Raw genomic sequence first — 24,200 nt, forward strand, 5'->3', positions numbered from 1 at the left:
TTTTTTTTTTTTTTTTAGTATTGTTAAGTTTGTTAGTATTGTGACTGCTGAGACATTTTGTCTGGTTGGAGATTAAATATTAGAGTTAAAAATGCAAATGTCTAAGGAATAGTAGGTATGTTGTGCTTTAATGCTTTGTGGCAGGTTCCTAGAGTTTGTACCACAGGTGTATGAATGGATGGTGTATTAAATGATAAATAAAAGATTTGCACCAAAGTGAGAGAAAATCACTCGCAATCTTGGTCTCTTTCTGTTGGGGCCAGTTTCTTGTTATACTTGGAACACCGGGATTAATATCTGCTTTTGAAAACTTGCTCTAAATTATTCCATTTTTCATCGCACAGAAAACAGCTGAGTGATTGAGAAGCAGCTTCCCCTGAAAGAGAGAAGTACATTTTCTCTCTCTCTAAGGCCATGTCAACACTAGCACTTTTGTCAGTATAACTGATCACACTCATGGGTGTGAATAAAACCACACCCTGAGCTACATAAGTTACCCCTGTGTGGATAACGCTATGTTGGCTGGAGATGGTCTCCCACCAACATAGCTAGCGCCGCTTGTTTGAGGTAGTTTAATTATGTCGACAGGAGAGCTCTCTCCCATTGGCATAGAGCGGCTACCCGAGAGATCTTACAGTGGCACAGCTCAATCGGTACGCTAGCTAGTGTAGACATGGCCTAAGAAACCAGAACGTGGATGCACTGCTAAATGAACTCTGTACAGCTAATTCACTCTGCTTCATTTACACTTCGTTGTCCTTACCCCTTTCCCGAGGTCTTTTTTTAAACTGGCTGGGGTCTTCCTATTTTTAAAAATGCAAAGAAAAAGTGGCGGGTTGTGCATGAAACATCAGTTTTGCTCCGCAATACCACAAAATAAGAGTGTCAGTGTCCCATTCTTTGTGAGAAGTTTTGTCAGAATAAAATATATTTGTATTTGCCATTCAGAATATCTATGCATTCATCCCTCACACATCCTGTGTGTCATCTACTCCGGTAGAAATACACCAGTCTTTGTTCTAAAGCTACTCGTGTCTGTCCTTTATGATCTGATATTTATGCCTAATCAAAATACAGCTAACTGCTACAGGAACTCGGCTCTGCATCCTGCTGTAGTGATGCATATCCCAACATGAGTAGTTTGGGGTAGCAACAGTGTGAGCAGTACTATACACTAGGCTACCCGCAATTTTTCCACCATCTCATATAAACCAGCTTAGAATTGGAGTCCTGAACTGAAAGCTGCGATATTCATGTGCCTGTGAGGACTGCAAAACAACCTCACCTATTCCAATATTGCACATGGGGCTTATACCGTCTGTCCCTGTAGTACCTTGATACGTTATATGGTATCCACCGAACTCTCAATAACTCATGTGCTAGTGTATCACGGCTATAGCTAACTCCTGGGAACAATCAGGGTTCTGTCAGATACATTATGATACAAAAAGGAATAATACACATTGTGCGTATCTGCACACTAATTGGTTGTTTTAAGGTCTGTTGGCATATCCATTGCAAGTGAATTGTGTAAGTCAGTTACCTCCAGATTTTCCCTTTTAAATAACCTTCAAACTACATGTGAAGATATCCACCAGCATTAATGTTTCAAGATCAAACATTTGTGTCAGGGAATTCCAAAAGGTTAAAATTGTGCCATTAACTCAATCAGGTTATATGTGCACAGTATTTTCTAATCCTCTCTCTTTTCAGTATAAGCCTTAATGTACTGCACTTTAAGAATGTATGCCAACACAATATACAGTAGGATGCTGGGAAAGCTTGTCTCTTTCATCAACCGAAGTTGGTCCAGTAAAATAGGGGATGCCCAACCTACAGCCCGTGGGCCATACAGGGCCCACCAGAGCATTTTATAAGACCCACAGCAGGGCTCGGGCTGTCAGCCCCCGATAGATAATCTGTTTGACCCACACAAGGTTGTGCTTAGGTTTATGTGGCCCACCTTTGTAATAAAGTTGGGCACCACCACAATAAAATATATTACCTCACTCACCTTGTCATCTCTAACAAAATGTGATTGACAGTAACTTGAGAGTGTGCTGTGAGCAAGAGTTCTGGGTTCTGTTCCTAGCTCTGCCACTGCTCTCCTGGGTGACTTTGGGTAAATTGTTTCCTTGTTCTGCCTCCATTTCCCTAATTTTTAAAACAAACAACGGAAGCTTACCAACAATCTCAGAGGGGTATATTGACGCTCAATCATCTTATTGCAGTAGCATCTAAGGACCTGATCAAAACCTCACTGGACAATGCACTGTTCAAATAAGCAACAGGCACTCCCTGTACTAGTGAGCTCACAATCTAGGGCCTTGTCAGTGTTACCTGCTTAACTAGAATTGATTAAAAAAAATAGAAAAACTGGTGTAATTGATTTAATTAAGGATTGTAAGGAATCTGCTTGTTCTAACTCAGTATAACCTACATTTAAATTGATGTAAAAGTCTCCATAGAGGAGGTTTGCACTACTTTATCTATGGGCTTGTCTACACTTGAAAGTTAATGAGGAGTGAATTTAAAGTGCAGTCGCTGTTCCTGAAGAATTCCATGTGTGGACAGTCTTTGAAAGCATAAGTGGGTTAAGCTAAACAGGAACAAAAAGCACTTTTGTTCCAGAATAAGGGTATCCACACATGGAGTTAATCACAAACAACTCCTTAGGTAGACAAGTCCAAAATCCATTGTTAGTTAAACTGGTGCCACTTGTAAAATAGGCAAAGCCTTAGACTGAGACAATATGCAGCAGTTGAGTAAACCATATGTGGGTTGGGAGGACAAAGGTAAAGATGTTTGCATAAATGGTAGGCCAGTATCTCCGTTGTCACAATGTTAGCAAAGCAGTTGAGATGGTTGGGTGGAAGGTGCTGAACTTCAAAGTGTTCTCAGTGAACCCATTAACACTCAGCATTCCTTCCTTGCATTGCTCTGATGGTCCCATAACCCCCCACCCATGTATTCCCTTTCTAATCAAGTAGATGAATGCCAGTGCTGTGCACTTTGATGACAGTAACCTGGGTTGGGTCATTCTGGGGCTGTCAGAAGTTAGTCCTGCTTCCTGTACAGTAAGGTTCTGTTCCAGCAGGCTCGTGTTGTGAGAAAATTTCTCAGAACAGCTTTCAGCGGCAGTGCTGGGAACCACCTGGACCCCGTCTTACCATTGCCACGGCTGGGGGAGCTGCACCAGTGGGAAATCTCAGAGGCAGCGAGGGAGAGGAAAGGGCTAGTGCTAATCAAGTCATAACCCGAGTTAAACCCAAAACCACACCTACAAGAGCGAGTCAGTTACACACAAGCAAGTTTATGGAGAGACATGGTCATAACAAACCTTCAGCAACAGAGCCTCTCTAAATCACTCCCTTTGCTGACCCATGAGCCCACCGGCCCTCTCCCACTTACTGGGAGTTTACAGTGCTCCCCTAAAGACTTTTCCTCCAGTGACTCCTGCAAAGGAATAAATGGCATTACACCCAATGGATGGGGACCTACAATAGTTTGCCTAGAAATCTGAATATTTTACAATCTTCCAGTAGTATCTGAGCCTTATCCACATCCCCGACTCTCTCTGGGGCAGGGAAGTACCATGTCCCTGGTGTACAAGTAGGAAACTGAGGCACAAAGGCAAAGGGACTTGCCCAAGATCACACTGTGAACAATTGACAGAGTTGGGCATATGACCCTTAGCTCCCAGAAAAAATGCCTTCTCCACAAGGCCAGCCTTCCCTGGTGTATGCAGTGGGCTCGATCAATCTCTCCTCTGTCCTCCCTAACCTGGCTGCCTTTCCCAGAATGCTCCATGGAAGAAAACAGCAACTAACAAGGTAATAACTGTTCACCCTGAAGAAAGGCCCATTCTTTACACACCCCTCTCCCATAGGCGGGGAATTCTCTGTGCCTGGGCAGCAGGAATATCCCTGGCCCGGCCTGGCTCCAGCACTGTCTGAGGCCGGGTCTCCCCCCTGCGCGATTTAAAATGGCCCGAGGCCCCTACCCACCACCGGTCCAGAGCAGAGCAGCTGTTGCCTGCTCGCTCCAACCTGGCTGCCGGCCTGGGGCAGGGGTCTGGGTCTCCCTGCTGCTCCCACCCCAAGTGCCCCTGCAGCCAATGGGAAGCTGTGGGGGTGGTGCCTGGGGGGGGGGGGGCGGTGCCTGGGGACCCCTGACCCACCTTGCTTGGGAGCCCCAGGTAAGCGCTGCACCCCCTCCTGCCCCCAAACTCCCTCCCAGAGCCTGCATCCCCCCACCCCTTCCCAAACACCCTCTCCTGCCCCCAAACTCGCTCCTAGAGCCTGCACCTCCTCCCCCTTACCACCCCCCCATTCCATCCCAGAGCCTGCACCCCTCACCCCCTGCCCCAGCCTGGAGCCTGAATCCAGCACCCAACGTCCATCCCAGAGCCTGCACCCCTCTTGCACCCCAATCCCCAGCCCAGGGCCTGCACCCCAGACCTCCTCCCCACACCCAAACTCCCTCCCAGCGCCTTAGGCAGGTGGGGGGGCAGGCTCTGGGCATTCTGGGCATCACCAAAATTTCTACAAACCTGCCGCCCCTGCCCTCTCCCTAGGCACAAAATCAGCCTGCAAGCGAAGGGATCTGCTGGCTGGCCTCTTCTCTGCTGCCCCTTTCCCCGCCCTTCTCCTGAGGCAGGATAACTTTCGTTTCTCTGAGGGAGGAAACCATCAGCTAGTTTACTCCTATCCAGTGACTGAATCACCAGCCTGTTGATTAGGGTGCACCAGGCTGTGGTAGAGGGTTTTAATTTTTCAAAGGCACTGATCATTCTGTGCTGGGGAGTCAGAACTGCAGAGCTGTAAGATGAGCACAGTACCAATTGGGGGAGGCTCAAAAGTTGGGGCTCACTCTGCTGAGAGCCCCAGAACAGCAAACACAGGCCAAGTTCTGCCCTGTCAAGGCAGAGCTATTGCAGTGAAATCGCTGGGGTAGCAGGGTGGCATGTAGCCTTTGTGCTCTGATCCTGCACACGCTCATGAGGAATGGAATGGAATGACTCACATGCACTAAGGTCAATACCTGAATAAGTATTTGCAGGATCCAGGCCCAACTGCTTAAACTTCAAATCTGTATCAAGTGCCCAGTGTGTCTGTCAGAACCTGTGATTACAAAGGTGCAAAATGGACCCTTGGGGAGGCAGTGGGGTCTAATGGCTAGAAGACTGGCCTAGGAGCCAGGAGACCGGGGCTGTCACTCGCCCAGGCTCTGATCCTGGCTCTACCACTCACCTGCTGGAACACCTGGGGCTAGTCACTTCCCCACCTTGTGCCTCAGTTTCCCCATTTGTAAAATAGGGAGAATGATACTGCCCTCCTCCATGAAAGGTTTTGAGAGCCACTGATGGAAAGTGGAATACAACAGCTCGGGATACACTTAGGCGCACAGGATCAAGCATTGGTTTAGTTAAACTTGATCCGTTATAGAAATAGATTTACAAACATTCTTGGACTGACTCATGGCCAGCAAGATCCAGGCAGATATTCTTAGCACTTTCACGCTAACACGACAGACGGCGCTAGTTCCGCAGAGTCAGAGCAGCCTGTCCCCTAACATCCTTTGGGGACTATGGCTCCAGACAGCAGTATCTCCAGACTATAATTTATAAAAAGGAAAGCTTGCGGGATCCGAAATACACTGTGCCAGACTGACTAGCCGCCATATACCCTGGCATCCTGTGGCCACCAAAGAGAGGAGATTTCTCCCTGAGACACCAGGGGAACCAGCCTCAGCATTCAAGCATTTTGCAGAGGTGGCTCAGGCGAGGGGGAGAGCGGAGCCAAAGAAGGGGGAAGTAACCCAGCCAAGGTCGCCCAGGGAGCAGCCAGCGGCAGAGCTGGGAGGAGAACTCAGCTTCCCCATTACCCCCACCCCCTGCTTTAAAACAGCACAACGAGCCCACATCACCTCTGGGCGGGATTGCACAGTGCAATATTCGCAGGCAGGCAGGAGACTCCACTAGTACAGAGCACTGCTGCCCATCCCCCCAGCAACACCAGCTGCCTTGGGCACATCAGCCCTGCCCTCCGCTCTCTGCACTGGCCTCCACACAATACCCAGTCTAGGGCCCAGACCTTTGTCCTAATCGGCAAGACGCTCCGCGGCCTGGGCCCTGCGTAGCTAAAAGAGCCTAAAGCTCTGGGACGAAGGCCCTGGTTGAAAATTCACCCCTCTGGCACAGCAGAGCCCTCAACAGCAAGGGAAACGCTCATCAGGGAGGTGGGGGCAGACACTTCCTGGGGGGGGGGCTGCCAGAGACTGTGGCATGAACCCCCCCAGGAACCAAGGCCCATCCCAAACTCCTCACCCGCTGCTCCAAGGGCAGGCCCATTGCTTTGACCTGCCCTTTCCAAAATAAACAGAGTAAACTGTATAACATGGATACCAAACAAGCCACGGGCCTGCACGCAACCCTGTGCCCCAGGACAGCCGGAGAACAGAGGGGTGACTCAGGCACTGGGGCCGTGTGAGTCCCTGCAGAGAACGTTGCCCCAGCCTGGGCTGAGCCCTGCCAAGCCCTTGCTCTCGCCCTGGGACTTTCTCAGAGTCTCATTCACTCTGCCTTGAAGAGGAGGCTCCTGAGCTCTCCCCCGCCCTTTGCAGCTACTGCTAGAGGGACTGGCTCCCAGGACCTGGGGGAGAAGGCCGGGTGCCGGCCCAGGGCTGTTCCCACCCCCAGCCCAGGCAGGAGCCTGGCTCCAGGATGCACACAGCCTCTTTCACTTTCGTTTCTGCCTGCTGAGAGTTTGCTATCATCCTCCCTCTCTGATAAGCCCTTTGTTGGCAGATTTCACAAGCAGAGGCACTGGGCAGGAGCTGCTGAGCTAGGCCGCCCCACAGGACAGGACAGGACAGGAGAAGGTCTGGGAGCGAGCAGCGGAGCCAGAGGAGATGCCCAAGTTCAACTTTCGGGAGAGGAGGGAGTTTGGGGATCAGTTTGTGCAGTTCCTAAAAGACACAGGCAGAGAAGCTGTGAGCAGCCGTGAGGCACTGAGGACCATCTACAATGTGGAGTTCAGGACCAGGTAACAGGCAGCCCTGCAGGGAGGGAGCGGGGTGCGGATGGCTGATCCCTCGCCCCAAGAGTGCCCCATTGCCCAGGCCTGTTGCTAAGGAGAGCACCTTTCCTCGGCCACATTACCTGAGTCTGGGAGGAGCTGCAAGCCCCGATTTCTGTTTGGCACCCTGCGCGCAGGGGCTGGGGACAGCTGCAAGCCCCCCTGTATGGAGCATGGCCAGGGTGGGATGGGGCGGCAGGGCTGGGGGAGGAAGTTTAACTTCAGGGCTGTGGCTGTCAGGAAGCCATCAAACTCCCAAGCAGGGAGAGGAGAGTCTGTCACCCCAGACCAGGAAGGAAACTCACCTAGATGTTGAGTGGATTCCTTCCCCACCCTGCTGGGGCTTGCCATTCTGTTAAGATCAAATCCAGGGCACCCCGCCTCTCCCCTGGCTGATGGGGTGCAGCCGGGGCGCTGGCACAGACCCCGACCCAAATCACTCGCTAAGTCAGGCCGGAGAGGTCAGCGCCTCCATCCTGGCTGGGTGGCAGGAAGCGGCGTTGGCCTGGGAAGCAGGGCTTCTAGGCTGGGTTTCTGCGCAGGCCCATGGCTGAACGGCTCCCTGCGTCCTGGGGTGAGATACTGGGCCATATCCTCACCTGGGGTAGATCATCCCAGTGCCGCTGGCTTCGGCGCAGCTCCAGCCATTGACACAGGTGAGGCTCTGGCCCATGGCTGCACAGCTGACCCGCCAGCGTCCCCTTTCGCAGGGCTGGCCAAGAGGGGCCCCCTGCTTTGGAGTGTTCCCCTGCCAGCACGACTAAGTCTGGCCCTGGGCACGTGACAGCCCCAGTTAATCACTGGCAGGGGCCAGTCTGCCAAACGGTCAGAAGGCAGCTAAAAATACATACCCGCAAATGAAATACCACCCTGACTTCCCCATCCCGAGCACTTGGGGAGCCGGGAGAGGATGTTTTCCTGAGAGATGGGCTCTATTCCAGCAGGAATCAACTCAGAGCTGTTCCTTGGCCGGTGTTCTACAGGTGCCAGAACAGATGCTCACCCCAGGCCCATCTGGCCTTGGATCTAGGACTCCAGGTCCTGGGGCTAAGTGCTGTGGGACGGCCTTGTCCTTGGGCCTTGGCTGGGAACGAAAGGAGCCCCTGCCAGCTCTCCTCTGCCTCCTCCCCTGCCAGCCGGCTGAGACACGCAGTGCTGGGGGCCCGGCTCCATTCGGATTCAGCGCCGGTTTCGACCCATCGCAGCCGTAGAGATGGGCCTTGGAACGGGACGGGGTGGGGCGGACACACAAACACCTCCCAGCCCCCAGGGCTTTGGGGTGAGCGTGGGCCTGTCCAGTGGGACTAGCACTAGCATTTGCGGTGACAAAGGGATGCCTCCGGCGTCAGGGCACAGGCCTCTTGTGCCGTGGGCGGGCAGCAGGCTCAGGAGAGCTCATGGCTGTTGTGCAGCGACAGCCCTGCGCTGTCCAGGGCAGAGGGGCGTCTGCGGCAGGGCAGCAGAGTCTGGTGCACACCAAGGCCAGACGGAGGCAGGCCCCAGGGTGCTCAGGCAGGAGCAGGTTGAAGTGTGGTTGCTGTCCCCGGCAAACACTCCCCTGCTCCCTCCAGGTAAGAGTTGGGCCTGCTGCCGGGGAGCTCTGCTCAGGCACCATCCCCGGCACGCCCAGGGCAGCAGGGCGCCTCCGTGGCCCTCATGTACCGGCCGGCAGCCTTTGCTCCAGCCCTTCAGACCCGACTTTGCAAACACTGAGCAAAGCTGCCAGGCCAGCAGGCTCATGGTCCCTCACCCCGGCCTGCGCACTATGGCAATTGGGGGCCCCCACCTTCCCTGTCCCCAGAGTGGGGTCCTGCCCCTGGGGGTTGGGTGGGGGGAGGGGTCGGTCTGTTGAGACTGAGTTCACCCCACAGGGGATCCTGTCCAACGGAGCTGGCCCAGCTCCCTGCTCCAGCCCACTGGTTCTCTCCACAACGTGTGGGCAGCAGGGCCCTACCCCTGCGACCCCCGCCGCCATCCTGGCTGGAAAGTGTGTGCACACGCGCATGTGTACACGTGTCCCGCCCACTGGTCGGGGACCCCCTGAGATTCCCCCCGTGCAAATGCACCTAGTGCACGTTGACTGGTCCAGCCTGACCCCATCCCCCGGGCAGGGATTATGCCCTTTGCCCAGGGTCACAGAGTGAATCGGTGTCATTGCTGGGGAGAGACCCCCCCCAGGCTTTGCTCGAACCTCTAGCCAGGCTAAGGCACAGTCTGCCCCAAGTGCTGCCAGGCTCACCCGGCCACAGCACATTGAGGCTACCGCAGTCCCGCAGCACCAGCCTTGACCCCCAGGCCCTGGGCTTGTTTCCCACTGGAGTTCCTTGTGTGCAGCTGGCTTCACTGGCCAGCCCATCGCTGCATGAGCAGGGCCTGCTCCCAGGCTAGACCTGCGCTGGGGAGGCCGTGCGGCTGGATTTGCAGCTGCTACTAACTCCCGGCATTGTGAGCCCAGCCTGGGTTGCAGTTGCTGGGACAGTCGCCCCCCAGGGAAGATGCCAGCGCAAGGGAATGCCAGAGCTCGGGGTGCCCATGCTGCATTCGAGCAATGCCTTGGGGCTCCTCATGAGTTGCCCATGTGGCAGGTGGTGGCACAGGATTTGGTTGGAGACGATGAAGAGACCCCCCCACTCGCTGTAGCCGGGGCCCCTCTCCCCAGAGCAGAGCACTGCCCTGCTGCTTCCCGGGTGGCAGTGGTACAGAGCCAGGGCTCTCCCTAGCCCATCGCTCTCCTAACACAGGAGCAGGGGGAATGCCCCTCGCCCCAAACACTGGCATCGCCCTGCCCCTGCTCCTTTCCCCGCTGCGTCCTGTCAGCTCAGTCACTCCCTGGAGACGCGCCCCGGGCCCTGCGCCCAGGCTCTGGGCATCCCGCAGTCACAGACTCTCCCGCTCTGTCGTTTCTGCAGGAATGATACAAAGACGCCCAACTTCTCCTCCATCCTGTTCACACTGGGCCAGAGCGGCCGGGCCGAGGTGCGGGGAGACTTTGTGCGCTTCGGGAAGGTAGGTGCTGCCCACGCGGCCCCCAGCTGCCTCTCGGCTCCCCGGGCAGACGAGGGCCTGGCTGCCCAGGTCTGTTCCCAACATCCCTGTGCCCTCGGGGAGCCCTGGGGCTCCTGTCTCCCTCGCTACGGGCAGGATTGTTCCCTGCAGGCCAGGCTCCAGGGCTGGGCTGGCTTGAAGTGGCTCAAGCAGTGGTGCTCCCTGTCCCTGGGCAGGCCGATGCATCTACAGCTCTCACTGCTGGAAAGGGGGGTCCCAGACGCACTCTATTCTGGTTCAGCCCATGGTCCCCTACTTCGTCCCACCCTGAGCCGGGCCAAGGTGAATACGGGGGTGCGAGCCGCCAAGCCCGCCGCCATCAGCTGCTCCAGTGGGGCTGGCCCAACTGAGGCCAGGGGCTTTGTGAGTCCCCTCTGCTCCCTGCCCCAGCTTCTCAGGGGCTGGAAGCCCCCGCTCCCCTGCCTGCTCCCACCCACCCGGACAATCGCTCTCCTTCCCCAGGTGAAAAAGAAAGTGAAGTTTAGAGATCAGTACTGGACACCCAGGCCAGAGGAGCCCCCCACGGACAACCAGCAGGCGGGCACCGATCAGCCTCCCCGCAGAGGACGCGCCAAGGAGAGGTACCAAAGCCCAGCGGAGTGCAGCTTGGAGCCCCCCTCGCTGTAATAGGGGATAACGAGCTCCCGGACCGGGGTCGCCCAGAACATTGGCAGCTCACAGGCTATTCCTGGGCTCCCCTCCCAGTGGGACGGGGCAGCTGGGTGGGCGGGAAGGAAGCAGGAGTGCCTGCTCCACCAGCGCTCGGCCCGCTCTGCGGGCCTGAGCCAAATGCCTCTGAAAATGGACAGGAGTCTTTGCATCGAGGGCATTGGCCCAGCCCCAGAGCCCCGGCAGGGTCGAGACCCCAAGGGACTCCTGCCCAGATTCTCTGTTGTAACAAGGGGGAAGTGGCTCCTAGGGCAGCCCCGGCCTGCAGAGACACAGACCAGCTGGGACTGTACGCGCACATCCAACCCGCACCCTCTGCCCTCAGAGCGGAGTTCATCGGTGGGAAACACGGGGTGGAGATTCTCTCTGAGCACGACCGGGGGAACGGGCGCATCCGCTTCCCCGTCACGCCCAACGAGCCCGCAACAGTCAGCATTTGGGTTCAGAACAACGGCGCAGAGGAAGTGACGCTGCTAGGGTACAGGGCGCTTCGGAAGCAGCGCGAGTTCACCTTCCACGATGAGAGCAAGGTGACCAGACAGCAGCCCCGGGTGTTGCAGCCAGGTAAGAGGGTCCAGCTTTCCCCAGGAGCAGGGTTCTCCTTCACATCTGGTCCCACACTGACCTTCAGCAAAGCTGTGTGACTGGGAAACAGCTGCCGCATTCAAGCCCAGAGGTGGCTGCATCACAATAGTGGGCAGTGTGTGGTCCGCCCTCTGTACCCCTTTCTCTGCACCGTCCTGGCTCCCCCATCTGGTGCACGCAGCTTTGGGGAAGCAAGCACGGCAGGTGTAGTTGCCAAGCCATCTGGGTATGTGGGCGAGGGTGGAGCGTAGGGGTGCGGAAGGAGCAACTGCAGGCCCTGCTCACATTCTGCCCTGCCAGCGAACACGGCAGCTATTCTCCCATTCCAGCCCCACATACACAGACACTCATGGACAGGCGTCTGAGTTAGTGCCAGAGACTTGGCAGAACGTTGCCATGGGGTGAAATGCCCAGGGCCCCCTGGGAGGGCGGGGAAGCACGTGGGGACCCCGGAAGGGGGAGCTCCCTGTTCACACATCCCCTTTGACTGCAGGAGACTCTTACTCGATCGAGGCGCGGTGCCTGACTCAGCACTATGGTTACTATCCTGTCACTGTGCTGTTCGAGTTCACCAAGGAGCAGGACGGGCCCTTCAGCATCGGGCGGTTCGTGTCAGCCGTAGCCAACAGCCGGCTGGCTGAGGAGCTGGGGCCCACTGCACCATACAGGCCTTACCAGGCCAACCTGAGGAAGACGGTCACATTCATCACAGAGGATGGCGTCCCTCCCGACAGGTACACAGGGGGAGAGTTGGGCCGGGCAGCTTGTGCTCAGCACCATTGGCTGAAGGGACGGATACGGGTGCAAAACTGGTTGGAAAACCATTCCCAGAGAGTAGTTATCAGTGGTTCACAGTCATGCTGGAAGGGCATAATGAGTGAGGTACCGCAGGGATCGGTTCTGGGTCCGGTTCTGTTCAATATCTTCATCAATGATTTAGATAACGGCATAGAGAGTACACTTATAAAGATTGTGGATGATACTAAGCTGGGAGGGGTTGCAAGTGCTTTGGAGGATAGGATTAAAATTCAAAATTATCTGGACAAACTGGAGAATTGGTCTGAAGTAAATAGGATGAAATTCAATAAGGACAAATGCAAAGTACTCCACTTAGGAAGGAACAATCAGTTGCACACATACAAAATGGGAAATGACTGCCTAGGAAGGAGTACTGCGAAAAGGGATCTGGGGGTCATAGTGGATCACAAGCTAAATATGAGGCAACAGTGTAAGACTGTTGCAAAAAAAGTGAAGATCTTTCTGGGATGTATTAGCCAGGAGTGTTGTAAGCAAGACAGGAGAAGTAATTATTCTGCTCTACTCCACGCAGATTAGGCCTCAACTGGAGTATTGTGTCCAGTTCTGGGTGCCACATTTCAGGAAAGATGTGGACAAATTGGAAAAAAGTCCAGAGAAAAGCAACAAAAATGATTAAAGGTTTAGAAAACAGGATCTGTGAGGGAAGATTGAAAAAATTGGGTTTGTTTAGTCTGGAGAAGAGACGATTGAGAGGGGACATGATAACAGTTTTCAAGTACATAAATGGTTGTTACAAGGAGGAGGGAGAAAAATTGTTTTTCTTAACCTCTGAGGATAGGACAAGAAGCAATGGGCTTAAATTGCAGCAAGGGCGGTTTTGGTTGAACATTAGGAAAAACTTCCTAACTGTCAGGGTGGTTAAGCACTGGAATAAATTGCCTAGGGAGGTTGTGGAATCACCGTCACCAGAGATTTTTAAGATCAGGTTAGACAAAGACCTGTCAGGGAAGGTCTAGATAATACCTAGTCCTGTCTTGAGTGCAGGGGACTGGACTAGATGACCTCTCAAGGTCCCTTCTATGATTCTTTGTGCAGCTGGGATCCAACCCCATTCCCTAGCCAGGGCGAAAGTACCTACTGGGCTTTTATAGAGCCAAAGGGACCGTTGGCTCATCTAGTCTGAGCCCCTGGATAGCACAGGCTTGCCTCTGCCCCAGGACCCCCAGGCTGAGCCCAGTAACTTGTGTTTGGTTAAAGCATCTTCCAGTCAAGAGCTGGAGAATTCACCACGTCCAGTGGCTGATCACTGGCTGTGTTACCCACTGGTGCCTTGTTTCCAGTTGGAATTTGCTTGGCATCAGCTTCCAGCCATCGGTTCTTGTTCTGCCTTTCTGTGCTAGATGAACGAGTCCTTTAATTCCTGGTAGTTCCACCCCGGGGAGGTGACCCAGCCACCTCTCCATCTTCTGGGGGTGGAGACCCAGCCGCCTGGGTCCTGAGACCCAGTGTCCCCCTGCCTGAGCCCCCATGCTGGAGTCTGTCCCACTGGCTGGGCAGGGCGAGGAGCTCACTCCCGCAGAGCCTTGCAGTAACCCTGCATCTCGTCTGCCTAGCTCCCAGCACCCCGAGCTTAAGCAGCTGATCCCGCTGGGCTTCTACAACTACCCGAAGGACCTGCAGGACATGGTCAACGCCGAACGCAGCAGGCTGCGGTGAGTGCTCGGGGGGTGGGGTGGAGGAGGTTCACTGCACTGGTGGCCTCATTGACCTCCCAAGGAAGGGCACCTTCTCCCGCGCAGCCATGGGGCCCAGCCCCCCTTAGCCAGAAGCCCCCACCAGCCCTTAGCTGAGCTGCCCGGAAAGCAGGGCCTCAGGGTTCCTGGGGCCTGGCAGGGGTTTCTCCTCCTAGACACTAAGTCTCAGGGACACACGACAGCCTTTACTGGCCACTGCTCGCCCGGCCCCTTGCCTCTGAGGCCCAGACACGCCGCAGGGCGCCTGGAGCTTGCTGCCTCGTCTCTTGTGCCGGCTAGCCCAGCCCCGCTGTGCCCGGCAAGGTCAGGATAACCTCTGGCTGGCACTGGCCCTGCAGGAAGTCCCTGGCGGCCGAGCTTCAGTTTGAGAACTACCAGGAGAAGTTCCAGCTGCTGCTGCACCTGGAGGAGCTCCAGATGGAGGTGGACATCCGGCGCTATGATATGCAGGACGTCCCGATGGTGAAGGACACTCAGAACAAGAGGCTGCTCATCCTGGAGGTGAGAGCCAAGGCCTGATGGCCGTGCCTGTCCCTTCAGCGCGCCCCCTCCTCTCATGTCTGGGCTGCCAGCAGGGAGTGTGGGGCCCGCAGAACAGTTGGCTGCCAGGGGAGCACAGCCAACCACGCTCCCCGCTGAACTGCCCCTTCTCTGCTCTGTCCCTAGGTCCCCGGCGTGGCAGAGAACCGCCCGTCCGTGCTGAGGGGCGATCACCTGTTTGTCACCCGGAGCGAGCAGCGCACCTTGCCCCAGCTCGTCCAGTACAAGGGCTACGTGCACGCCGTGGAGCTGGAGAGGGTCAAGTTGGGCTTCTCCCCCAAGTGCGTCGCGCCCGGGTCCCTGGGGGGCTCGGGCCAGTGTCCGGGGTGGGGGGAGGGGAAGCTGGGCCCTGACTGGTGGCACCGAGGGGTCTGCGAGGAACAAGCCTGGAGGGGCGGAGGCCAGGTCTAAGACAGCTGCCTGATGCAAGCCAAGCAGCTGCTGCTGTTAGCGCTGACGGGTGACTACCTGGGGGAGTGCAGCAGAGGGGGAGGTGCTGTGCTGTGGGGCGCAGGATCGCCAGGCTGAGCAGGGCTGGGGGTGGGAACCATGCAGAGTAAGGGGAAGAGTGGGCCTGGGCAGGATGGTGCCTGGGGAGGGGTGCCCAGCGCTCTGTCCAACCCTGTTCGCCCTTTTTCAGCCTGCTGGCGAGCTTCGTGAATAACCTGAAGTTCGATGTGATCTTTACCTTCAACCGGCTGCCGCTGCGGGTGCAGCACCGGGCCGTGGAGCTAGCCAAGAAGAGGAACCTGGGCGATGTCCTCTTCCCGTCCTTCTCATACAGAGAGTCTCTCCTCCACGAGGGAGGCCGGCTCAAGTGAGTGCCTGGCTTCAGAGGAGAGGCACTCGGGGGGCTGGCTGTGTGGGGAGCGGGGTGGTCACACGCAGCAGGGCCTGGCCTTCCCCTCAGCACCTGCCCGGCTCCATTTCCCCTCAGGCTGTTTGACCGGAACCTGGAGACCAACCAGGAGCAGTACGATGCTGTGCAGCAGATCGTGACAGGGATGTCCAGGCCGGCACCATACATCATCTTCGGGCCGCCAGGGACCGGCAAGACCGTCACCATGGTGGAGGCCATCAAACAGGTGAGGGTGTCTCCTGGCATCCCAGTCCAGAGCAATCACCTGGTCCAATTGCCAGAGGGGCCAAGCACTGGCACCCGGGTCTAGGCAGCTGGCCCACAGCCCCTCTCTCCCCTCCTCCTCCATTTCCTCCTGCCTGGGCTGCTATGCTCTTCTTCTCCCGCTCAGGTGGTCACGTGCATCAAGGACTCCCATGTCTTGGCCTGTGCACCCTCCAACAGCGCCTCGGACCTGCTCTGCCAGCGCCTGCTGAAACACCTGGACAAGGGCAGCATCTATAGGATCAACGCCAGCAGCAGGGACTATCGCCAGGTGCCGGAGGAGATCAAGGTACGTGTGCACCCCTGGCACCCCAAGAGGCACCCAAAGAGACATCGCCCGTAGAGCTGGGCAGGAATTTCCTGTCTGAAGGATTTTATGAGGGTAGATGCCCTTTAGCACACTTCAAATTTTCCATGGGAAAATTGAAATTGGGGGTGGAAATCAGTTTTCCATTGGGAAAAATAGGACAGCCTGCCTGGAAGACTCCTGTCAGTTTCACTTTCTGCAGACAGGCACAGAGTGAAATTGACGACAGCTTCCCAGGCAGACCTCTCAAGCTGAAAAATGCCAAACGTTTTTTTCAAAACTCTCATTTCCTTATGGGAAGGGACTTCCATGTTCCAGCAGCTGTAGTCACCTCCCCAGGCTGCACGGTCGATAGGCGTCCCTGCCCTCCCTGCAGGACCTTCAGGTCACCCGCCAAGACGCACATGCCATTGCCAGTTGTCTCAGGGCTTCATGGAGGGAGAGGCGTCTGCCCCCAACTTCCCCAAGGGAAACACAGCTCCGATCCCAGACCTTGTCTAAATGCTCTTGGTGTTCGTAGCCCTGCTGTAACTGGGACGATGCCCAGCAGTGCCACGTGTACCCAAGCAAGGAGAAGCTGCAGCACTACCGGGTCATCATCACCACCCTGGTGACAGCAGGACGGTAGGAGGGGCCCGGGGCAAACCGCACCAGGGTGGGGCTGGGGGGCCCGAATCACTTCTGATGAATGCGAGTGTGCTGGGGGAGCACAGTAGGGATGTGATTGGGGGGCACGTGGCTGTGCTGGGGGAAGAGAAGGGAATTCTTTGGGCAGGGTTTACCAGGGGAAGGGACGTAACAGAGAAATGTGGGCGGGGGCTGACCGGAGGGCACAGGAGGGGGGCACATCATCAGGTTGGATGTATTGGACACTTTCTGGTGGTGTCTCCATTTGTAAAAGGGGAGGGTCAGCCCCTCAGACTCCGGGGGAGGAGTTCTCTCCCTGCCCAGCCCTGGGCATGGCCATGGAAGCCCCTGCTCAGGGAGGGGAGGGGGGCATCGCCGTGCTCAGGAGGGGGCCAGCGGCATGGGCAGGTCCTGCAGGAGGCCTCTGTGGAGCAGTCTGGCTATGCAGGTGGCAGGGCAGGGAGCCAGCATTGTACAGGCTTGTTCACTGCCTCTCCCTGTCCCCCGCAGGCTGGTAACGGCCCAGTTCCCTGACGGCCATTTCTCCCACGTCTTCATCGACGAGTGCGGCCACGCGGTGGAGCCGGAGTGCCTGGTTGCCATCGCAGGTGAGTAGGAGTCTGGGGATGGGAGCACCGCACCCCCAGGCATCGCCTCATCCACCCTACCCCACATGCCCGGGGCCTCGGACCCGGCTGTCTCACTCCTGCTCAGACAGGTGGCCAGCGCCTGCTCCTGGCGGCGGATTCCGGGCCCTGGATGCAGCCCCTTCTCTGCGCTGTAAGCTCGGGAGGAGCCCCCCCATGCTGCTCGGAGCAGATACAGCCGTGATGGGGCCCTTCGGCGGCTCCTCGCTGTGCAGGGATCAGTCAGTGACCTGCCTGGGCATGGATCTCCTACCCTGCCCAGCCACCTCAGCCGTCTCTCTGCCCCAGGAATTCTGACAACGATGGACCGGGAGACCAACACCAATGGGGGGCAGCTGGTGTTGGCGGGCGATCCCAAGCAGCTGGGTCCGATCCTGAGGTCCCCACTGGCCATCGAACATGGGTTAGGTGAGTGGAACAGAGGGCGAAGGCACCGGGTGGAGAGTGGGGAGTTCTCAGACACGCTGATTTGCCCCCAGCTCTCTGCCCCCCTCGTCTGGGCTCTGGGGCCACCTGGCTTTGCACAGCCACTGCAATAGCCCGTTAGTGACCCTGGGCACCTCTGGAGAGCAGGGAGAGGCCCGCTCCCTGATAAGCGGGTGAAAGTCTCCCCCAGGAGAGTCACTGAAGCTCCTGCCCCCTGCTCAGAGAGGCCCAGGCCAGGCTGTGACAGGCTGGACCCTGTGGGGCTGCTCGTAGGGGGCACGGTCCCAGGCCACGGGGGGTCGCCGGTAACCAGGGCATCACTCTCTCTTGCAGAGGTCTCGCTGCTGGAGAGGCTCATGAAGCACAACTCCCTGTACCAAAAGGGAGCCGAGAGCTACGACCCGCAGTTCGTCACCAAGTTACTGCGGAACTACAGGTGCCATATCCGCCCTGCCGGGACTGATGCTGCGGCGTGCGGGAGCCGTGGGGGCTGCCGGCGGCAAAGGCTTCCAGCCCCCGTTCTGCTGGCTCAGCCTGGGATGCTCGTGTCTGTCCATCTGTCTGATACCCACCTGCCTGGCGTGTGGCTCATTTAATAGTCACCCCAGGGCAAGAGGCGTTGGACGGAACAACCCGGATTCCTGGGTTCTGCCCTCCCTGTCCGGAAGCCTGGCCATGGCCGCTCTGTGCCCAGGGCAGAGGTCGCTGGGGCCCCTCCTGTTGCTGGTGAGGTGGGAGGGGGCCTCAGGGAAGCAAGGCTGCTGCAGCGCGGGTGAGTCTGAGGAGCAGCCGAGCACCCCTGGAAATGCTGTCGCTGCTCCTTCCCCAGGTCCCACGCCGCCCTCCTTGAGATCCCCAACCAGGAGTTCTACGACGGGGAGCTACAGGAGTGTGCTGACCGCCTCATCAGCTATTCCTACTGCACCTGGGAGGAGCTGCCTACGCAGGTGAGGGCGGGGCGGGGAGCAGGCACCCAGCCTAGCCCCCATCCCGGGCGGGGCAGCGCCATGGGGCTAGCTGCAGCCCTGACCGTGGCGCTCTCCCTCCAGGGCTTCCCGATCATCTTCCACGGAGTGTCCGGGGAGGACCAGCGAGAGGGTAACAGCCCCTCGTTCTTCAACACGTTGGAGGTCGAAGCCCTGGTCACCTACCTCAAGAAACTGCTGCAGAGTCAGGGCAAGCGGGGCCGCTCCAGGATCTCCCCCAAGGAGATCGGTATCATCTCCCCCTACAGGAAGCAGGTGAGATGCAGCCCGGCCCCCAGGGCTGCCTTCCCCACGCACCACGAGCCCTGCAGAGAGGCCGGCAGTCCAACCCTGAGCTCCCCCATCCCAGGCTCCTGAGCCCCACACGCCGTCTCCCTGCTGCACCCCATCAAGCCCCACTCTGCTGAGTATCTGGACAGAGTGCGCAGTGCCCCATGTGGGGGAACCCCCTTGGGGCAGGGGCCAGGAGCCCTGGGGAATTGCCCCAGACGGAGGGACCTGCCGGATGGGGCCGGGGAACCCCAGCGGTATTCTCTGGTCAGTCGCATGGGAACGACGCAGAGCAGAAGCCTGCCTGGGACTTGGCTGAGGGGTCGAGGGCATTAGCTCAGTGAGATGGCGGAGACCGAACAGGAGGGTTAGGGCGGGACACGGTGGCCATCACAAGGGCCTACAGGCTGTGAGAGGAACGAGCACGGGGCTGGGAGCCAGGAGCTCCTGAGGGCAGCGGGAGTCACATCCACTCCTCCCTCGTCCCTCCCCAGGTAGAGAAGATCAGACAAGCCATCACCAAAAAGGATGGAGACCTGATGAAGCTCCCAGACATCAAGGAGCTGAAGGTAAGTCCCTCCCACCCCCCCACCCCCATCCCTCTGGCCACACCTGGAGTAATGGCTACGGCCCGGCAGCTACGCCAACAGCCACACCCAGCCTGAGGGCAGACTGTCCCAGCTCAGCGGTGGGACTCGCTTGGCGCTGGGCCGGGGGGCAGTTCTCCGCCAGGAGACACCAGGCCAGCCTGGGGCCCTCCATCCCTTGGGCTTGCAGGGCAGAGTGCTCCGGCCATGCGGAGAGGGCACCTGTGGCCTGCATCCCCTGGGGAGAAGAGGGGCCCTGCATCTCCTTTGTGAGCCCTGCAGCCAGAGCACTGGGGCGAGACAGGCTCCATCCAGCTCCCGCATCGGCCAGATTCGCAAAAGCAGGGGAGGAGGTTGGGGGGACGCTCTGCCCCGCAGGGTCCCTGCACAGCTGGGTGTGCGACCGGCTCTGGGGGAGGCGGGGGTGTGCGAGGGAGGCTGCCGACGGGGGATGGCGATCCCTGCCCTCTGCTCCCTGCTAGGTGGGCTCCGTGGAGGAGTTCCAGGGCCAGGAGCGGCGTGTGCTCCTCATCTCCACCGTGCGCAGCTGCACCGAGTACCTCAGCATGGACGAAGATTTCAAACTGGGCTTCCTCAAGAACCCCAAGGTAGGCGCCCGCCCCCGATGCCTCTCTGGCCCCAAGGAGACTGTGGAGCTCTGAGGGAAGTCGCGGGCTCTCAGCCGGGATGCAGAGCTGCCAGCCATCCCCAGTCCATCTCCCTCACTGCCCGCCCCCCACCGCTCCCCCTGGTTTCACAGGCCACGGCTGAGACATGGTAGAAAATAAGCTCCGAGCTGCTTTGCAGCCGTGGACAGGAAGCGTGGGCTAGTGGGCAGAGCAGGGCCAGGACTCTGGGTCCCATTTCAGGCTCTGCTAGTGACCGGCTGCATGACCTCAGGTAGCAAATCCAAGCCCCATAACCTCAAAGCCCTCCAAGGCCCCAGTCACACAGCCCTTCCCCCAGCGCGCAGAGCCTGCCCTGGGGACAGCACATGGGAGACACGCCTGCCCTTGCTCCAGGGGCCACAGGCCACTAGCCCCAGGACAGGAGGGCAAGTGAGGCTGCGCTCGCAGTAGGGCCCGTTCCCCAGCTCCCGTGCGGCGGTCGGGGGCGCTCCGGCATTCCCCCCCCCCCTGCATCCAAAGCCCGGGGCAGAGCCGGCTCCCACAGGGCCAGGCTGCCTAGCACCCAGGTCAGTCCCGCAGGCCTGGCCTCCCGCACAGACAAACCAGCTCACTCCGCCGGGGAGCCAGGAATCCTCCCAGCCCACCAGGCTCTCTGCTCACCTTGGGGCAGCTGCAGCTGCTTGGCCAAGGGGCCAAACGTCCGGCAGAGCCTGGAGCACTTGCACCAGCTGAAGCAGACTGTGCCTGGCCCGGGCAGCGCGCTCTGGCCCAGGACAGGGCAAGCCGTGCGGCTCGTCAGAACCACTCGCTCCAAACCCTCCCTCGCACCTGAGCCTCATCAGCGGTGAGGAGGGCTGATCCCAGCAGAGCCCTTCCCCACACCACTTCCTGTGGGGGCAGGGGAGGTCTGTGGAAAGGAACACCCTTTAACCCCTTCCTGTCTGGGCAGGAGGCGGGGAGGCTGGGCATGTGCGGAGAGCCCTTCTGCCCCTGACACGGTTGTGTGCAGTTGTCTGGCCAAGCGGGAAGCAAAGCCCGTGACCAAACGTAGCAGAGCTGCACACGGGCCAGGCCCTTCTCAGGACACAACGTTCCCTGCAGGTGCAGTGCCAGTGGGATAGACGGAGCTCAGACTATCAGCTAGCCCTGCTCAGAGCTAGTCTAGTCAGCCACAGTGAAACCCACGCGAGGCCAGCCAGCCAGCCATGGAGCTGCACCCTAGGGAATCACAGACCCTAGTCCGGACACTGCCCCACCCCTCCCCATTAGCCCACTGACAGCCAGAAAGTGCTGGGGCTACGGACCGGCACTAGAGCTGTGGGGTGGGGCAGTCTGGGCTGGCTCTCCTGCCATCCTGGGGGGGCGAGGGAGCTGTTTCCTGCAGGGCAAGCGGCCTCATCCTGCTCTCTCTGTTTAGAGGTTCAATGTGGCCATCACCAGAGCCAAGGCTCTGTTAATAATCGTGGGCAACCCGACTGTGCTCAGCAAGGATCCTCACTGGAACACGTAAGTTGCATCCTGCAACCTCCTCCTTCCCTGTCCTCTGCCTCTTCCCAGGGCCCAGTGGGCTCCCCCGTCCCGCAAAGCAAGTGGACCCCTCCTCTGGCCTGCAACGCAGCACCCCGTTCGCAGGGGTTAGCACAGCATCTGCCGTACCATGCCAGGGGCCTTTAGGTGGCTGCTCGGACGCCAGCCTGCAACCAGGCCCCCTGGCGGTGGGAGCCGCTCTGAGTTCACTAGCAGAGAGTAGGGCTTGCACTGGGCTGGGAAGGTTGGTAGATCTGGAGGGGGCGACACACTTCTCTTGGGATCAGGACGGAGCCAGTGACCCAGCAGCATGCTGGGTGGGGGTGGGGGTGGTACCATCTTTTGAATGAGACGTTTAAACCCTGTTCCAAGCCCTTGCCACTTGTGGTCGTTAAAGAGCCCAGGGCACTTTCTGTAAGCGAGGGATGAGTGCTGGGGCCTGGTGAAATCCCAGCCAAGGTGTCACCCTTCTGCCCCTGTAGTTAGGACAGAAAGGGTAGCGTTGCCCAGCACAGCTCAGTCGCTGCAGTGCTGCCCCCCAGAACTTTGGGACAACAGTGCCTGTGGAAATGCAAGATGCAGCTGGGCCCGGAATTGCAGTGGTCGCTGCCTGCAGCACAGAGACAGGTCAGCTGTGAGTTGACACGCGCTGGCCCCAGGCTTGCTCTGGGCAGGACCTGCTGGCTCTGGCAGGGTGCTCTCAGGAGTGGCTGGATCGTGCCATTGGCGTTTCTCACACAGGGTTGCAAGCTGCCCAGCAGGCCCCGCTCCGAGGCGGTCCATGCCCCGCGCTCTCTCCCTGCGCTGAGGAGGAGGGCCGTGCCTAGGGCTAATGGCCCTTTGGTTGTACCTGCAGGTTTCTCAGGTACTGTACAGCGAAGGGTGGCTACACGGGGTACCCCTACGCTGAAGAGAGCCCGGAAGAGGATGCCCTTCTGGAGGAGCTTAGCTCCCTTCGCTTGAGCACGCAGTCAGCAGGTGAGAGCAGCACAAGCTTGCACCCAGCCTGGGTCCAACAGGGCAGCCCTCGCCCCAGCTCTGCGGGGGGCGGGATATGGCCTGGCTGCAAGGGCATTTTGAGACCCAGTGGCATGACTTGTAGCTCAGTCATGCCCTCTGCTGGTGTCCCGCTGATAGGCTCAGCCTGTGTGGGGGGAGCAGTGGGGGCTGGGGGGCACAGGTGTACTTTATGCAAAGCAGACAAGCGTTGGCCAGGCGTTCACTTCCCAGAATCCCCCTTTAGACTGGCACTAGCGCCCCCTTGTGGGCAGCCTCGGGAGAGCGTCCATGCCACTGCCGCACCTCTTTGGGATCTCTCAGGGTGACCGCAGCCTCCTGCCCCTGCCACCAGCCCTGACCTCCTTCCGGAGAAAGGAGGGAGCTGAGGGGGGGCTCTGCTCTCCCCCTCCTGTGCCCTACGCAGACGCTGCCCTGCTCCCCACCCCCAGCCTGCCTGGGCGCTGCTCTGGTCCCCCTCTCACAGCCGGCCGGCGTTTCTCTGCAGGGAACCAGCTCGGGGAGAGCCACATCCAGCAGCAAGTGGAGCCAGCGTGGAGACACGAGCACTGAGGCATCGCCTGCAGTTCATCCTACTGCCATGTCAGCACCAGCAGGGCATCTCCTCCCTCACTCAGCAACTGCCCTTTGCCCTCTGTCTGGTCCCCTCAGCCACCTCGCTCGCTGCCGGGGGCTTTCCAAGCGCACAGGGGTGGGGCAGAGGAGGGGAACGGTGCAGGGACTGAACTGGGAGCATAGCTCCGACTCTACCCACTATCCCAACGCCCACCTCTCACATGGACCCAGCCCCGTCTCCTACCCATTAGCCTGGCACCCACCTCTGCCCTAGTCTGGTCTATGTAGGCTCCTCCCTGTAGGATCTGGGCCCAGCCCTGGGGCCCGCTCGCTAACCTGAGCCACTGCGATTGTGTAACTCTTGGAAGCACAAGGGCAGCTCGAGACGGAAACTGCTCTGCTTGGCCGTGTGAGGGGTTTGTTTGCACCGTCTCTCCCCGTCCCCTCTCTGGCCACTGTGGGGAAGGGGAGCCGCAGCAGGAAGCCCTGCCTGTTTGCCGGCATTGCCACACAATGGTTTAAACGATTTTACATCCAATTTTTGGGAAAAGACTCTTTTTTAAAAAAAAAAAAAAAAATTCCCACTGCGTGGCGAATCTGACCGGCCCAAACCAGCCCTGCAGAAACCAGCGACGCTGCGACGGAGAGACAGCCTCCACCTTGGATCACGTTTTCCACACATGGAGACCGGCTTTTGAAAATCAAATCATTGTAATAACATTCCCAGCTACTGGTCAACCGAACACTCTCCTCCGAACTAGAGCCGTTTCCAGAGCCCAGCTGCAGGGCCTGGAGCCGCTGCCAAGTGGCTGGCTACAGCCCTGCTCAGGTGTTGCTGTGACACTGACTAACTGCTGGTTAGCACATGGGGACCAGCTGGGCTGTAGCTCCCTGGCCAACAGGCCCCGTGCACTGCACTGCCCTGCCGGCAAGCTGTTCGATGGTGCTCCAAAATAAAGGGTGAGGAAACCACTGGTGCTTGTCTGTACAGCTCTAAAGCAGTGTCTCAGCTGTCCCCGGGCGGCTGGGCACCGCTTCCAGGGGACGGGGGAGCCGGATTTGCATGTG

General features: G+C 58.4%; 1 protein-coding gene across 1 annotated transcript; it reads left to right on the forward strand.

The window, feature by feature from the left end:
* The first annotated feature begins 6,889 nt into the window (after positions 1-6,889).
* On the forward strand, positions 6,890-24,030 carry MOV10 (Mov10 RISC complex RNA helicase). Its single transcript, XM_029913823.1, has 22 exons — positions 6,890-7,046; positions 9,989-10,085; positions 10,587-10,705; positions 11,119-11,357; positions 11,872-12,112; positions 13,751-13,823; positions 14,195-14,392; positions 14,558-14,712; positions 15,072-15,248; positions 15,369-15,516; positions 15,682-15,843; positions 16,382-16,485; positions 16,999-17,096; positions 17,424-17,543; positions 17,895-17,997; positions 18,391-18,508; positions 18,611-18,802; positions 19,312-19,386; positions 19,887-20,012; positions 21,451-21,539; positions 22,417-22,538; positions 23,065-24,030. The coding sequence occupies exons 1-22, from the start codon at positions 6,913-6,915 to the stop codon at positions 23,127-23,129; spliced, it is 2,955 nt and encodes a 984-aa protein (XP_029769683.1). The 5' UTR covers positions 6,890-6,912; the 3' UTR covers positions 23,130-24,030.
* The last annotated feature ends 170 nt before the right edge of the window (positions 24,031-24,200 follow it).

Source organism: Terrapene carolina, unplaced genomic scaffold, assembly GCF_002925995.2.
Source record: "Terrapene carolina triunguis isolate 2854851 unplaced genomic scaffold, T_m_triunguis-2.0 Scaffold926, whole genome shotgun sequence".
Lineage (NCBI taxonomy): Eukaryota > Metazoa > Chordata > Testudines > Emydidae > Terrapene > Terrapene triunguis.

Excerpts from the sequence above, each read along its gene's own strand:
- MOV10 (XM_029913823.1), top strand. The coding sequence starts at position 6,913 with ATGCCCAAGTTCAACTTTCGGGAGAGGAGGGAGTTTGGGGATCAGTTT. Across the intron at positions 13,824-14,194 it reads CGAAGGACCTGCAGGACATG|GTCAGGATAACCTCTGGCTG; the intron begins GTCAACGCCGAA and ends GTGCCCGGCAAG. Across the intron at positions 14,393-14,557 it reads AGAGGCTGCTCATCCTGGAG|GTCCCCGGCGTGGCAGAGAA; the intron begins GTGAGAGCCAAG and ends CTCTGTCCCTAG.